Below are 17170 nucleotides of genomic sequence, written 5' to 3'. Positions count from 1 at the left end.
CCACCTTTCCTGTAAAACATCTGCCTTTTAATTTGAGATTTCTCTAAGAAAACAATCTTGGTGGAGATTTCCCGGTTGCCCGCTCTTGTTGCATCTCCTTTAATGTTAATTCCCCCATCTCACAAGGAGATCCCCTATTAGGGTAACGCCACCATTGCCATAAGAACACTAGTACCCTGTTTTTATCAGCAAGTCCCTAAATGCCAAAATTGGACTTCATGATAAAATGTTTCATTCACAGCCAACAGCACAAGACACATTTTTAATTTTATTTTTTCCTCTTTATTAGCTGCTCTCTTTTGTTCAGATCAGGCCTGAGCACAATAATGTAGCATTTGGGAGAAAAGATGCAACACAGAATCCCAGCACTGGAAGCCAAGATAGAAAATATTTCCACAGCCACCAGGTACTTTCCTCTTGTGCTGAAATAGGTTGGAATAAAGGACGCCCAAACACTGCAAAAGACCAGCATGCTGAAGGTGATGAACTTGGCTTCATTGAAGCTGCCGGGTAACCTCCTGGCTAAGAAAGCCACAAGGAAGCTAAGCATGGCCAGGAAGCCTAGAAAGCTCAAGATGCAGTACAACATTGTGAGAGAGCCTTCATTGCATTCCAATATGATTTCTTTGGTCAGCAAGTGCATATCAAAATCTGGGAATGGAGGAGAGGTTGCTAACCACACAATACAAATCGTGGCTTGAATGAGGACGCAGGCAATCATGATGGAGCTGGCCAGCCTTTTCCCCACCCATTTTCTCATTCTGGATCCCGGCTTTGTGGCCATGAATGCTAGAACCACAATGATGGTTTTGGCCAGCACGGAAGAAACAGCCACCGAAAAGATGATGCCAAAAGCTATTTGACGCAAGAGACATGTCACTTTATGAGGTTGCCCAATGAAAAGGAACACACAAAGAAAGGAGAACAGGAGGGAGAGAAGAAGAATGAAGGTGAGATTTTCATTGTTGGCTTTGACTATGGGAGTGTCCTTGTGCTTAATGAACGTTCCAAGTACCCAAACTGTGACAAAAGAAAGAGAAAGAGCACAAATAGCCAAACTGGCCCCCAAAGGCTCTTCATAGGACAAGAAGCTTACATGTTTTGGAAGGCATGAATTCTGGTCTTCATTTGTATACTGACCTTCTGGGCATTGAATACACTCATTCATGTCTAAAAAAGAAACCACGTTATTCAGTAAATTGCAGTTCTAAGTATAGGGTGTTGCACTCCTCAAGCCTCAGTGTTACAAAAGTCTGAAAAAGAGTTGCTTGGTTAAAATTTAAAAGATAATTTAGCAGCTTTCTTATACAACCATATTGGCAAGGATTTAAGTCCAGTGGCACCTTCTTCTTCAGATAAAAAGGGACCTTTGCCTCCAAAAGCTTCTGCAATAACAGTGCAATCCTATGCAGAATTACTCCAGTCTAGGTCCATGCACTTCAATGGATTTAAGACGGAATATTTCTGCAAAGCATTGCACTCGTTGGGCTCTAAGGTGCCGTTGGACTCAAGGCCAAGCTACACATGATGAATGACACTTGAACGGCAAGTGTATTTCTCCCTGTTCACTTGCCCTCCACTCAATCCACTTACCATTCAAGTGTCATTCGTCATGTGTAGCTCGGCCCTCAAATGCTGCTTTTCTACTGCAGACCAACATGGCTTTCTACCTGAAACAATCATATTGTCAAGAAATCATTCCTAGGAATGACACAACTTAAGCTTTATAGGAACCAAGGATTATCAGTTCCACCACAGATGACTAAACTTAGGGACCATGAACCTCTGAATATCAGTATCAAGAGGCAACTTCAAGTGAAGGCCTCACCCTCTATGGCCTGTTGATGACTCTCTAGAGTGACTGCTTGCCATTGTGTGAGACAGGATGTTGGACTAGATGGACCACTCTTCTTATGTGGTTTCCTCTCCCTTGATTTCAAAACCTTGTCACCATACTATCTCCATTTTAACTAGAGATCTTGTAATAAGAAGAGTACATCAACGTAAGTGCTTCTATTAGAATATATTCTGATAAGCCATCATATTTTTTAAAACATTAATGAAATGAATGTCTCTAATCAAAATGCTGGATCACAAATACTGCTTACCTTCTTGGTGTGATATCTTCCCTGGTGGGCATGGGAGGCAATCATAGCAACAAAATGGCTTTCCTTCCTTCCTTGTTCTTCTATAACCTGAATGCCAATTGGCATTGCATAGAGAAAGTGGTTGTGTCTGTCCACAAATGAGAGGGAAGAATGTTTTAATATTCAAAAATACATGTTGAGAGTGAGATAGCTTGAGCTAGAAATGAGAACTAAAAATGGTTTAAACAAGGGTTTGTTGAAATTCTGAGCAGTATATCATATATGGTGCAGTGGTTAAGAGTGGCAGGACTCAAATCTGGAGAATTGGGTTTAATTCCCCACTCCTCTGCTTGAAGCCAGCAGGGTGACCTTGGGTCAGTCACAGCTCTCTCAGAGCTCTCTCAGCCTCACCCACCTCACAGGGTGATTGTTGGGAGGATTATAATAACACACTTTGTAAAATACTCTGAGAGGGTGTTAGGTTGTCCTGAAGGATGGTACATAAATGGAATATTATTACTTTACTACTACTACTACTACTACTACTACTACTACTACTACTACTACTACTACTACTACACACACATTGTGTAGGTTCCCTAAAAAGCTGCCCTTTTGCTAACATTTGCTCAATCCCACCTTGACTGCAAGATGAAGAGAAGCATAAGTCATACCTTAATTTTTCTTGCCCACACCAAACATGTGCAGTGATACATTGCCTATCAACAACAGCCCCACAGAGTACAATGCAGATGTTCAAATGGTGGCACAAGGTAGCTAGGGATTTACTTAGATGGCCAATTCTTGTTTGGGAAGTTCCTGAAGGTTTGGAGGTGGAGCCAAGGGAAGGCAGGGCTTGGGGAGGCAAGGGAAGGGATCTCAGCAGTGCGGATTCCATAGAACCCACAATACTGCTGCAACTCTGCCAGTGAAGCACTGGCTAGAATTGCCCTGTCAGTTTCTCAAAAGTGAACTGCATTTTAAAGACTGATGAAATGGTCTGATGCATTCTAAAATTCGCACAGATCGTACCTGGTTAAACCAGCTGGGCCAAGCAATGGCATCTTCATAGATGGTGAACATTTTATCTGGAGGAACCTTCGGGTCTATCCTTCCAATTTTTACCCTAAGAAAGGACTGGTTTGGGAATGTGATCCAGTTTATGATATCAAATCCAGCTGTTATGTCTCCATTTTGATCAAAAGAAACTTCTTCTGCAGCGCCATTGTTAAATGTGATATTTCTTAGAAAGTGGTGGAGCTAAATAAAAAAAACCCATTAGGATGTATCCCTGTATCCCCCTTTCTCTGCTGCTGTCTCTTTACACACACACACACACAAAATTATAATTTGAGGACTTTACTTGGTGCTTCTTTAAACACTATGTATTATTAATATTAATAAAGAATAATAATAGGGTTGCCAGAGTTTGCCTGGTAACTGGTAGGAGGATGGGGTAGGTGAATGGGAGTGTGCGAGGCATTGACTGTGCCCCTACATCACTTCTAGGAAAACCACAGAAGTAACATAGAATAACTCTAGGAATCACCAGGAACTACCATAGAGTTTCTGGTGATTCCTAGAGCTACCCTATGTCACATTCTTTTTTCCCGTGGAAGTGCCATAGTGATTAATCCAATGTCACTTTAAAAAAAAACATCCAGGCTCAATTCCAGCTGCTTGGAGCAGTGCTGGGTATTGAAACCTGGGGGTAAGTGATATCCTACTCCAACTGAGGGAGTGACAAACCTATATAGTAATAGGTTTATAGTAATAGGTATATAGTAATAGGCATATAGTAATAGGTATATAGTAAGATTCCACTCCACTAATAGTGATTGTTACTACAGTAGATGAGGTATGATCTTAAAGGTGAAGGCTTCTTAACTCCAAAGGAAGGCAGCAGCATTAAAAGAACCTAAACTTTGGATCCATCCCATACTTTCCAGAATAGCAACACCAGACTTAACAGATCACTGCAAATGAAGACCTTGACCAGAGGCATACTAGCTGCTGTAGCACAGTGGTTAAGCGGTTAGGTTGTGAATCAGCACTCTTCTGTTTTGAATCTCAATACTGCCATGAGCTCAGTAGGTGGCCTTTGGTAAGCCACTCCTCTCAGCCCCAGCTCCCCAGCTGTATTGTGGGGATAATAATAACACTAACTTCTTCACCACTCGGGGTAGGGCACTAATCTGTCTAGAAGAGCAGTATATAATGAATTATTAATGAATATGAAAATCCAGAGTTAAAAGAAAAAAGAGGAAATACAAAACACATCTTCATTCATGGCTAGTATGTGATTGCTGCTTAACAATTTTATTTTATTATTTATTGACCAAAATTATACCTGGACTTTCTGCCTTCATTTAGGGCCAGCAAGCCAACTCAGTCATAAAAATGACAATTAAAACAAAGGGTGAGAAGGAGGGGACACTTTGGGATTGCCAGACAAAACCCAAAAGTCTTCACCCGCTGGAGGAAGATGGCAACTTTAAAGGTACCATCACCTAGAACTGAGCCCAGAAATAGACTGGAACCCAGTACATTTTTATTTTATTTATTTTACTTCTGCCTAGTGGGGACCCATAGTGGATTACTTCATTCTCTTCTCTTCCCTTTTATCCTCACAACAACTCTGTAAGGTGGGTTAGGCTGAGAGAGTATTGCTGGCCTAAGTTCCACAAAAGAGTGAAGATTTGATCCTAGTCCAACATGATCTGATGATCCCGCTGACTCACTCCAGTCAATGTCCTGGCTGCAACATTCTGCGCCAACTGAAGTTTCCAAACATTTTTTGAGGGGCATCCCCGACTACCATGCATTGCAGTAATTTAAACTTGATGTAACCAGGGCATGTGCAACAATGCATTATTATGTGGAGTTAATCTAGCCTGAGACCGTTGAAAATGTAAAAATCCACTGACCTACTGTAAAATTTAGTGCAGTTACAAGGAAACTTAACCACAGATCTGATATTGCCTCAAAGCCTTGCTACAAGTGACATTTTACACGTGAAGGACACTTGATCATTTTCACAAGTCTTTCTGGGAACTGAAGTCCCTCTCCCCCACCCCTTTTCCTTCTGTTCCTTCCCCTCTCTGTTAGAATCGCTGCCTGAAGAGCCAGAGAAAGCTTACGGCAACAGCAGCTTTTGCAAATCGTCTTGCTCTGGGTGGGGGGGGGGGAATGCTCTGGAGAAAGCTGACATGTCGGTGAAGCTGAGCAGGACACCCAGGGAAGGGAGAAAGTTGCAGATGCCCACCCCCAAAGATCGTTGAGAGCATGCTTGTGACTGGAGGAACGATTTGCAAAAGCTGCTTTTGCCGCAGGCTTTCTCTGGCTTTTCAGGCAGCGATTCTAACAGAGAGGGGAAGGACACTAGGACTTCACCGACATGTCAGCTTTCTCCAGAGCATTCCAGAGCATTCCCCCTCCTGAGCAAGACAATTTGCAAAAGCTGCTGTTGCCGTAGGCTTTCTCTGTCTCTTCAGGCAGCAATTCTAACAGAGAGGGGAAGGAACAGAAGGGAAAGGGGTGGGGGAGAGGGACTTCAGTTCCCAGAAAGACTTGCGAAAATGATCACGTGTCCTTCACATGTAAAATGTCACTTGTAGCAAGGCTCTCAGATCTTTGCTTTACATTCTGTCCTGTAAGCCTAGCCCCTCAACTCTTACATAGTCTCACAGTACAATCCTATGGAGAGTTACTCCAGTCTAAACCCAATGGGCTTAGACTGGAGTAACTCTCCATAGGATTGCACTGTTAGTCTGTAAAACCTAAACTATCTTTGTCTTCCCCATCTCACTTCAGCTCCTATTTCACCCAGGATATCCCATTGGTGCATCCAGAGAAATGCTCTCATTGGCTGTTTTGTCTCTGGGACACCTTTCTTAGTTCTACCTGTCACAAGAAGGAATAACAGATCTAGCATTTAGAAGCTAGAATTATAATCTTGCTACTAAGATCCTTTCTAAGCAGTCCATCTTATAGTCACAGAAAATGGCAGCTCGCTTGTCTTAGTGTCCTGAAGACATTACCTGCCACAGTTCCTGATTCAGAAATGTTGGTCTTCCTCTATGCTCTGTTGCTCCATTTTGGAATTTGGAAGACTGCATGGCTTGTAATGCATGTGCCACAGTATAAATGGCATTGTAGATGCTGTAACTGTGGCCAGTCATGCTCTTTTCAAATATGGATCCAGAAAGAGTCTCTAGCTTTTCCTGTCCAGTGCAGATTTTACCAAACTCATCTCTGGTGGGTTCATCAAAGAAGCAATTAAATGCCTGTTCCCAGAAACCCTGGATGAAAGCATCTTCTTTTGTGGAAACTGGGTTTCTGAGCTGAAGAAATTTTTGGAATCCTAATGGGTCCTTCGAGTGAATTGCCAAGGATAGCGCACCATGAATGAAGTGAATATCCCAACTTCCTTGAAAGGCAAATGATGTGAAATCCATCTGCGCTGTCATAACCCATATCTTTGTGTTGACTAATTTGTCATCATACTTTGAAACCTTAAGCAACAGTCTCAAAATCATCATGGTCTGGATTTCACCGTGTATGACCAAAACATTAACGGAACTTTTCATGGCAACTTTGAACATTTCAAGTCCCCCAGTCCACATTTCAGATATGTCATTGGAAAAGGATGACCTGGGGAATGTCGCTATGAAGCCAAAGCAGATACCATTTTGGGAAAGTGTGAAAAACATATTGTCTATATAGTTCTCCGCATTGTCTTCATCCTGAGAAATCACCCCAATCCACATCCACCCAAAATGCAGCAGTAACCGGAGAATTGCCATACTCTGATAGGACCCTCCAGGGAGCATCCGGTGAAAGAAAACTCCTTGGGTTTCCTGGTTTATTACTGGAGCCGAGCCATACATGAACTAAATAAAATTATAAAATAAGAGGAGAACAGATGTGTGTATGTGAGTAGTGTTCTCTTTGCCAGAGGGTGATGCTTGTCAATGAATGGCGTCTAAGATCTATGCTGCATAATTTGTGCCTTCCACTCATTTGCACAAGCATGAAAGGTTAAATCTTTTTCTCTGTTCCTGTGAATATGATGGAATTTCCAAGTCTTACATTGGAAACCTAAGCTGAGTTACTCCATTCTAAGCCTGTTGACATCAATAGACTTAGAAGGGTGTAACTTTGCCTGGGGTTGCAGTGTAAGACATGGGAAAATATATTGATTTATACACTACTATTCGATGCTTGACAAGGTATAATATGAGGTAAATCATATTATAGGTATAATCATGGTAAAAGAACCTCAGGTTCAAAGAACAGAACCATGATGAACTTACTACATGTGAAAAAATCATATCAAAACTTGTCTATAAATAATGTGTCACGATATCCTATATAAATCATTATGGATACAAAAATCTTATATATTCATAAATGTATTATAAGAAAGTCACAATTGCTCCTTCAGACAACAAAACATACGATACGTCCAGGAAAGATTATATACAATACACATTATTTATAGACAAGATAAAATTTTGATATGATTATTTTCATATGTATAAAGTTCATCATGGTTGCATTCTTTGTACCTGTGCTTGACAAGGGCCGTTTCCACATGGCTTACCTTTGCTCGAAACGACCCGGAACATGGCACAAAAAATGCGGAAGATCGCATTTTCTCACATGAGAAAATGTGATCTTCCGTGTTTTTTGCGCAATGTTCCAGGTCGTTCCGAGCAAAGGTAAGCCGTGTGGAAACGGCCAAGGTATGGCAGGCTAAATGTTTGTGCACACCATGAAATTCTCTCATTCTTTGGACTTGACTTATGATGTTCTTAGCAAGAAGGCTGTTCAGTGACACACTTCTAAAAGGCTGGAGAGATGCAAGAGGCTTGTCACCTTTCCATGTTCCACCTTACCTGTGGAATCTTGTAGATGCTCAGAATGGTTGCCATGTTGAGACAGACATTTGAGTTTGGTCCCCCTATCACTGCTACTGGATTGCTCTGGATGCCACATCTGTAGTTAGGGATGAATTGGCCCCATGTAGAAAGAAGTTCCATTGAGGCAACATATGTCCATCTTGCACTGAAACGGCTATTCAAAATTTGAAATCCCAGAGTGATGTTGGGTAAGATCTGGGGATTTTCATTGATCTCTTGAACAGCGAATGCCAAGGCCAGGATGTGCTGGTAAATCTGAGTTAATATCCTGCAATGAAAATTGCATACTGACAACAGGGGATCAGTTAAATGTCTGTGTAATAAATGTGTGTATGTGATGTGCCGTCAAGTTTAAGCTGACTTCCTCATGCTACATCTTATCCTCCTGAACAATCAACAACAAAATAAAGCTTCCGACTTCCGGTTTGGGATTCATGGAGGTCTGACGCAGCTCCAACTGCGGAGCTGACCGGACTGCCATTTTAACCGGCCGGCGGGGGCAAAATAGCCCGCGGCCGACTGCTCTCAGGCGGAGAGCAGGCAAAGAACGCTCAAGACCTCAGGGCGCGTTGATCTCGGGCGAAGGGGGGCTCTATGCGACGGGCCCCCTTACGACCCTTGAGGTCCCACCCTGTGACAGGTCGGCAAAGATCTCTGCGGCAGTTTCGGGGCCAATGCGGTTGGCATAAGACCTACGTACCCAAGCTTCAATAGGGGAAAGAGGAGTGGAGGGAAACGAAGATTGAAACAGTGATTACAACCCACGGAAAGTGAATGGGAAGGTAAAGATCACTATCTTCTGATACGGGACAGATTGTTAAAAGTAAAGAAGATTAAAAGTAGATTTTAAAACTGCAACAGGCTAATTATAACGAGGAGAAGACTCGGCAAGAGTCGAAACAGAAAAAAGGCTAAGTTTAAAGAAGTTATTAAAGAATTTGGACTATTGTTTTGAATACTTGCGGTTATGGAGCTGTGAGAAAATCCTGCCATCGCGAGAGCTACTGCGGGAAGTCGGGAGACAGGAAGTACGTAATAACAATAGAGTTGCTGGAGAGAAGCGGCCCCTGCCGGAGGGCAGGAAGAAGGGAATCGCCATCTTTGAAAGGGGAAAAGCCGCGGCTTCAGCGGAAGAGGAAGTAAGCCATCTTGGATTACAAAAATCATAGAAGAACCATAGAGAAAAGACGCCCGACATTTTGGATTTTCTAAAAGTTTTTTCTTTGCAAAAAGACTGGGACATTTAAATTAAAAATTAAAAAGACACTTAATTTCACGCCACGGAGTTAAGGAAGAGGGCGGACTCGTGGGAGCGAGCCAAGGCAAGCCCCACGATGTCGAAAAAAGAGTGGCAATCGGCAATAGAGAACCTAGACAAAAAACTCTTAGAAGTGATTAAAGAACTTAAGGACATGAAACCGGAGCTGATCAAAGAGGTCAAACAGACAGTGAAAAGTGAGCTGTCAGAAGTAAAGAAAGGTATGGAAATAATGCAAAATGAATTGCAAGGAACACAGCAGAGAGTTAAAGTAGTAGAAGGCGCAGTGGAGAATTTAGCTGACACGCAACAAACAGAGATGAGGCTGATGAGGGGGAGAATGGCGGTTGCGGAAAGCAAACACATGGAGAAGCAGCTAAGATTTCGTGGTTTGCCGGAAGTGGAAGGAAAAACAGCGCAAGAACAGATGACGGAGGTGTTAGCTGAATACCTGGGGAAGGAGGAGGAGGAAGTTGTGGCTATCCTGGACGTGGTATATCGTGTAAATTCAAGAATTGCGACCCAGAGGAAACTACCAAGAGATGTGATTGTGCAATTTACTACCCGAAATATGAAAGAGAAGATTGTGACTAAACAGTTTCAAGATCCATTGGAGATTGACGGCAAGATGATTATCATTATGAAGGAAATACCCAGATCGGTGTTATTGGACCGGAAAAAATATAAGGCGCTAATTCAGATTTTGAAGGACATGAAAATCAGGTACAGATGGGAACTACCAGAAGGAGTGTCCTTTGAATTTGGAGGGGCCAAAAGACGCATCAGATCGGAACGAGAGATGGAGCGATTTATAAGAGACAATGAAAAGGACTTACCAGCAACAAGATTATGAGTATGGAGTGTAAAGTTATATCTTGGAATGTAAATGGACTTAACTCACCGAATAAGAGAAAAAGCATCTTTCACTGGCTATTAAAACAAAAATGTGATATTGTTTGTTTGCAAGAGACCCATATTCGAAAACAAGATGTAAAGTATTTAAAATAAAAAAAAATGGGCAATGATTTTGCAGCGGCCTCCAATAAGAAAAAAAGAGGAGTAGTGCTTTATATTAAAGAGGAGCTGCAGCCAAAGTTTGTAATGAAAGATGTGGAAGCCAGATTTATAGCAGTGGAATGCGTATGGAATTTAAAGAGAGTGCTGGTAGTTGGAATTTATGCACCTAATGGAGCAAAAGAAAGCTTCTTTGAGGACTTAAGGAAGCAACTAGATGAACTTTCATATGATCAGATAATACTTGCTGGAGACTTCAATGGAGTGACAAATCTGGATTTAGACAAAAAATCATCAACTGCACAAAAGAAAAGAGGATTGCTACCAAAGTTGTTTTTTGAACTGATACAACAGGAAACCTTAGAAGATGTATGGAGAAGACAAAACCCGAAAAGCAGACAATTTACGTTCTACTCCGCAAGACACTTTACACTATCGAGAATTGATATGATCTGGGCCTCAAAAGACTTAGCGTTATGGACTAAGGAAGTGGAAATAATGCCGATGGTAGGCTCGGATCATAATCCAATTATGTGGAAATTGGGGAGAAGGAGCAAAAGGAAAGGATGGAGAATAAATGAGGACTTACTTCAAGAGGGAGAGAATATGGAGATGCTGAGAAGAGAGACAAAATTCTTCATACAATACAACATGAATAAAGAAGTACCAACCAACAAGGTTTGGGACACCTACAAGGCGGTAATTAGGGGCATACTAATGGATTTAAATGGAAGAGCCAGAAAAAAGAAAGAGGAGAAGAGACAGGAGATTATGGAAAAAATAAAAGCCAAAGAAATACAGTTAAAGAAGAGACCAGGGAAAAAGAAAATTTACCAGGACATTAAAATATTACAAGAACAGCTGACAGCAATGAATAATAAAGAATTGGAGTGGAATCTCAAAAGACTGAATCAAAAAGGGTTTGAAGGTGCAAACAAACCTGGGAAATATTTGGCATGGCAATTGAAAAAGAGAAAGGAAAAGAAAATAATAAACAAAATATGTGAAGATAACAAAACGTATTTGGAACAGACATCCATTAGTAGAGCCTTCTATAAATTTTATGCTAAATTGTATAATAAGAAAGAGGTGAATAAAGAATCAATAGCGACATATTTGGAGAAAATGAAGCTCCCAGTAATCTCGGAAGCGTGGAGAGATAGACTGAACAATGAAGTAACGGATGAGGAAATAAAAATGGCAATACAATCAACAAATTTGGGAAAGGCACCAGGGCCAGATGGACTTACAGCTAAATTTTATAAGACAATGGCCAACGAACTGGTACCATTCCTAAAAGAAGTGATCAATGGAGTATTAAAGGATCAACGGATTCCAGATACCTGGAAGGAAGCCAACATTTCACTGATCCCCAAAGAGGGCCAAGATCTAACTAATGTGAAAAACTACAGGCCTATATCCTTACTTAACAATGATTATAAAATCTTTGCGAAGATACTGGCAGAGAGAGTGAAGGGGTGGCTTTCGGAAATTATTGAGGAGGAACAAGCAGGTTTTTTACCTGGTAGACAAATCAGAGACAATTTAAGGACAGTGATCAATGCTATTGAGTATTATGATAAGCGTTGTGACAAAGAGGTTGGTTTCTTCTTTGTTGATGCAGAAAAAGCGTTTGACAATTTGAACTGGGACTTTATGTTTGCCACTATGGAAAAGCTACAAATGGGAGAAAAATTCATAAGAGCAGTTAAAGAAATCTACAGAGACCAGAATGCAGCAATTGTGGTGAACGATGAGACTACCAAGAAACTGACTATAAGTAAAGGAACAAGACAAGGTTGCCCGTTGTCTCCGCTGTTATTCATTTTGGTACTGGAGATACTGATGATACAAATACGACAAGATGAAGAAATCCGCGGAATAAAAATAAAGGACTTTTCTTATAAAGTTAGAGCATTTGCGGACGACATAATGTTAATTGTGGAAGATCCAATGGAGAATATGCCAAAAGTGATAGAGAAGATCAAAGAGTTCGGAGATTTGGCAGGGTTTTATATTAACAAAAAGAAGTCAAAGATATTATGTAAAAATATGACTAAGCAAAAACAACAACTGTTAATGGAAATAACGGACTGTGAAGTAACAACCAAGGTGAAATATTTGGGAATTGAACTGACTGCAAAGAATATAGATCTATTCAAAAACAACTATGAAAAATTATGGACTCAGATTGAGCAAGATTTGATCAAATGGAATAGATTGAATTTGTCATGGTTGGGAAGGATTGCAGCAGTTAAGATGAATGTGTTACCAAGAGTAATGTTTTTGTTACAGACAATACCAATTATCCGAGACTCTAAGCAGTTTGAAAAATGGCAGAGGAAAATATCAGACTTTGTTTGGGCAGGCAAGAAGCCTCGAGTGAAAATGAAAGTTTTACAAGATGCAAAGCAAAGAGACGGAATGCAACTGCCCAATCTAAGACTTTACTATGACGCAATTTGCCTAGTGTGGCTGAAAGATTGGATGACGTTGAAGAATAAGAAATTATTGGCCCTAGAGGGATATAAAAAAATATTCGGATGGCATGCATACCTATGGTACGACAAAGTAAAAGTGAACTCTATGTTCCTACATCATTACATACGGAAAAGCCTATATGCAACCTGGAAGAAGCATAGAGACTTCCTACAAGAAGGAACCCCCATGTGGGTAGTTCCGTATGAAGTAATAGATCCGAGAGCTGTCTATACTGAGCAACAGTGTTTAACATATAAGGAGATAACCCAAATAGAATCTTCCAAACTTAAAATAAAGACACAGGACGAGTTATCACCCAACTATGATTGGTTCCAGTATAGGCAGATCAGAGATCTCTACAATTCGGATTGTGCAAAGGGAGGCATAAGAACAGAGAATTCGGAACTAGAGCAGACACTTTTAAAAGAGGATAAGAAGGAAATTTCCAAGGTATACCAAGTACTGTTGAAATGGTATACTGAAGATGAAATAGTTAAAGTACAAATGGTGAAGTGGGCCATAAACTTTAATAAAGAAATAACAATGGAGGCATGGGAACACTTGTGGAAAAACACAATGAAGATTACAACGTGTACTAATATTAAAGAAAACATTTACAAAATGATCTATCGTTGGTACATGACACCAAAGAAGATTGCGCTAGGGAATCTGAACACTTCTAATAAATGCTGGAAATGTAAAAAACATGAGGGCTCTTTGTACCATATGTGGTGGACGTGTGAGGTAGCCAGGCAGTACTGGGGAGAAATAATAAAAGTAATAAGTGAGATTCTACAATTTCAAATTAATAAGAACCCAGAACTCCTGCTACTGAACCTGGGAATGGAGAACATTCCAGCCCAATATAGAACACTGTTATTTTACATGACAGCAGCAGCCAGACTTTTGTATGCGCAAAAATGGAAAGTACAAGAAGTGCCAACTATTGAGGACTGGACTTACAAATTGCTGTATATGGCCGAAATGGACAAAATGACAAGAAAACTGAGAAATCTGGACCCAGGACAGTTCAACACAGACTGGGAGAAGCTGAAGCAATATGTGTTGAAGAAATGGGAGGTGGGAAGAGAACTGTGGCAGTTTGAGAACTACTGAAATATGACAAAATGTAGAGGGGGGTGACTTTACCGGAGGGTAGAGAGCGAAATGAAAATGTCTAAGCAGCTATTTTGTTAGAGTGTTATATATAGAAAAATATATAGAAAATGGATAGAAAATAATTAACTATAAGGACCGACTAATTAACATTGTTTCTGGTATAAACGTGTAACATGTTAAACTGAATAAGTCTACCTGAAGAAATATATGGATCAAATTGATTGATAACTTTTGACGATAGTTATATAGATGTATAATTAAAGAAAGAGGAAATTAATAATATAATTAAATATAACTAAAGTAGAATGAAGACAAGATATGTAGAAAAAGTAATATACAGAATATAAGTTAAATTGGTTGACTTATATGAATGTATGGATTATATGGTTTATATGGTATATGGTTTATAGAAATATTTGAAACCAGGAAATTATGATATAATGGAAAAAGGGACAAAAAAGGGACAAAAAAGGGTTAAACTGAATGAGCCTACCTGAAGAAATATATGGATCAAATTGATTGATAACTTTTGAGGATAGTTATACAAAGCAATATACGGAATATAAGTTAAATTGGTTGACTTATACAAATGCATGGGTTATATGGTTTATATGGTATATGGTTTATAGAAATATTTGAAACCAGGAAACTATGAAATTATGTTAAAAAGGGACAAATTGTTTGTCTAATATGGAAGAAGGGACTCAAAGATAAGGTATAGAGTATTAAAAATAGTTAAAGAATTATTGCTTAGATCAAAGGGAAAGTATATGTTTGTTAGATAGATGAATTTAAAATGAGTAAGAGAAAAGGGACAAAGGGTTGGAAAACTGTTGGAAGTCAAAAGAAAAGGGGGGAAAGGGAGGGGGTTAGAAATTGGGAAACGGGAATTGATTGTAATGTGAAATTATATTATTCTAATTCCAATAAAATTTTATTAAAAAAAAAACAACAACAACAAAATAAAGCTTCCAATCTCATGTAACATCGAAAGAATCCATGCAGATAACCTGACATATTGACTCAACAGACATATAACATAGGAATGTTAATATTGTAACTTGCAGCAGCTGGTTTTATTGTGATCTTTAATGTTGGGTTTATAAGAAGTTAAAAACAATTTTAATAACAGTTTTTAAAAATTTTTTAAATGTTTCAGCTTAGAGTGACCCCAGAGGAGTTTCAAGGCAAGCGTTGAACAGAGATGGGTTCCTATTGCATAACTCTGCAAAACAACCCTGGATATCCCTGACAGTCTCCCAACCAAGTATTAACCAGGGCTGACTGCTTAACTTCTAATATCTAAGGAGTTTGGGCCACCTGAGCCATCTACATCAGGGCACTAAATATATTAAAAACATTAAATGTGATTGTGTGGTGCAACTCCAGGGAAGTACTGAAGAACTATTAAGACGCGCACACCTAGATTTTTGACCTCTCCCAATACCAGCATTGCTTTAGACATTACTCGTTAGCAGCAGAGTACACATATATACACGAATGCACAATATTCAAATTCGACTTCAAATGTTTATTGATAACCACCTTTCTAATCAATTCTGTTTGTCTTAGAAAAAGTAAATTTAAAATGTAGAGACAGATAGGTTTCACCGAATTACTACCTGACTCATGGAGTGTCCAGATCAAAAGGATATTTACCTATTCTTTAGAGAAATGAACATACCCTGATTTTTAGAAAAATCCAAACAGGGGAATTCAGGGCATGACATCACAAAACAGAGAACCACTTCCCTTTAACACCAACAAAACTTACTATGGGATAAATTCTAGGCTGTGGTACTGGGTGGCAGAGAGTGCTGTCAAGTCATAGCTGAATTATAGCAACCCCTCACGCAGTATTCAAGGCAAGAGACTAACAGAGGTGGTTTGCCGTTGCTTGCCTCTACAGTCCAAGTCTTTGTTTGTGGTCTCCCATCCAGTTACTAACTGAGGGTAACCTTGCTTAGCTTCCAAGGTCAGGCTTGCCTGATGAGGTCAGGCTTGCCTGGACTATGCAGGTCAGGCTTGTGGTACTTAATGTCTTTCATATACCAATCTGAAGGGGGAAATGGAGATTTCAGTTATGAATACACATCTACTCTTGCCGAAAGCTTGCTGAATTTAAAGCATAACAATAACAATATATCAGAAACAGAAAATTAAAGAAAAATGTACTGCCAGTCATTTCATGCCACAGTGAAGCAAAAAAAAAAATCAGTTGACAGGATTTGTGGGTTTGAGATTATTGACTGGTGTCCCCCCCCCACTTGTAAAAACAAAGCCTCCTTACAGACGTTCTTCAATTAATTCCAGAGCAGGGTTCCTTTTAAAATCCATTGGGTTGAATAGCATATAGATCTGGGAAATAATGCCAGCGATTATTAGATCTCCTGATTGATAATATTTGTGAGAGATATGAAGAGGTTCATTGACAGAACATTGAAAAGACGTACTGCAGACCACCTGAGGAAGCAGCTGGAACATCACCACCCTCAATGTCACCATCGTGCATGAAAATCTCCCTTCTAGACACCAATTTGCACATCCTTGAATGGTCATTTAAGAGTCCTCGAGTAGCACAGCCTAAATGGAATGGCCAGCTAATAACATAGAGTATCAGTGATCAGAAACATGGAACCACAAATTCTGACTGCAACAAAGGATATTATCATCTTTTACTCTTGGTTCAGTTTTGCTAGAAACCATGGGAACGCCCCAGAGATCTGGCCAAGAATAATGATGATAGTTAATTTGATAATTACAAGAGAGATAATGACTTGCTTGGAGTGATGAATTCTCTGTGATATTGCTGGAGGAAACATGTTGATCGCTTGTCTGCTGAAAGAGTTCCAACAAGAGCACAGGAGGGGAACTTCAAAAGTTTATTAAATGTATATCAAAATACTGCCATTGTATACCAGGGCTGTTCACAAATTCCTGTTGAAAGAGTCTTCACAATTGAATATTGGTCTTAATTTACCCCTTTCCCCTCAATCTGATGAACTATTAATTATCTTCTTTCAGGCATGCATGCATGCAAATAAACATCTGCCCACTTTCAGCAATGAAGATGCAATAAATAAATTGAACCATGAGTTAAAAGGTTGTTATTTAATGTTCCTGATCTATTGATTTGAACCAATTAAAGCTAGCTACAGTCAAGTGAATGTAGTTCTGCTTGACTCTAATGAGACCAGAGCCCAGCGGTGTTACCGGAAGTGGGCTCCTTGCAATAAATATGATTGGGGGGGGGGAATTAGCAAGCAGGGAAGACAGCTATATGAGAG

At 39.9% G+C, this 17170-nt stretch overlaps 1 protein-coding gene across 1 annotated transcript; it reads right to left on the bottom strand.

Annotated features, from left to right (window-relative positions):
* Nucleotides 1–268: 268 nt before the first annotated feature.
* Nucleotides 269–16388, bottom strand: LOC129339702 (vomeronasal type-2 receptor 26-like). Its single transcript, XM_054994281.1, has 6 exons — nt 16174–16388; nt 7988–8165; nt 6128–6979; nt 3120–3347; nt 2109–2235; nt 269–1170 (listed from the first exon to the last, which is right to left on the bottom strand). Exons 1-6 carry the CDS (start codon nt 16386–16388, stop codon nt 269–271), a joined length of 2502 nt encoding a protein of 833 aa, XP_054850256.1.
* Between the last annotated feature and the right edge of the window lie 782 nt (nt 16389–17170).

This window comes from Eublepharis macularius, chromosome 12, assembly GCF_028583425.1.
Source record: "Eublepharis macularius isolate TG4126 chromosome 12, MPM_Emac_v1.0, whole genome shotgun sequence".
Classification (NCBI taxonomy): Eukaryota; Metazoa; Chordata; class Lepidosauria; order Squamata; family Eublepharidae; genus Eublepharis; species Eublepharis macularius.
This window is presented reverse-complemented; position numbering and strand designations above follow the sequence as displayed.

What these genes read in the sequence shown, in the direction of transcription:
- LOC129339702 (XM_054994281.1), bottom strand. Translation starts at nt 16,388, where the DNA reads ATGGTGACATTGAGGGTGGTGATGTTCCAGCTGCTTCCTCAGGTGGTC. An exon ending in GGCCCAGCTGGTTTAACCAG is followed by an intron (nt 2,236 to 3,119) that starts GTACGATCTGTG and finishes ATTTGTGGACAG; the next exon opens with ACACAACCACTTTCTCTATG. An exon ending in GAAGATATCACACCAAGAAG is followed by an intron (nt 1,171 to 2,108) that starts GTAAGCAGTATT and finishes TTTCTTTTTTAG; the next exon opens with ACATGAATGAGTGTATTCAA.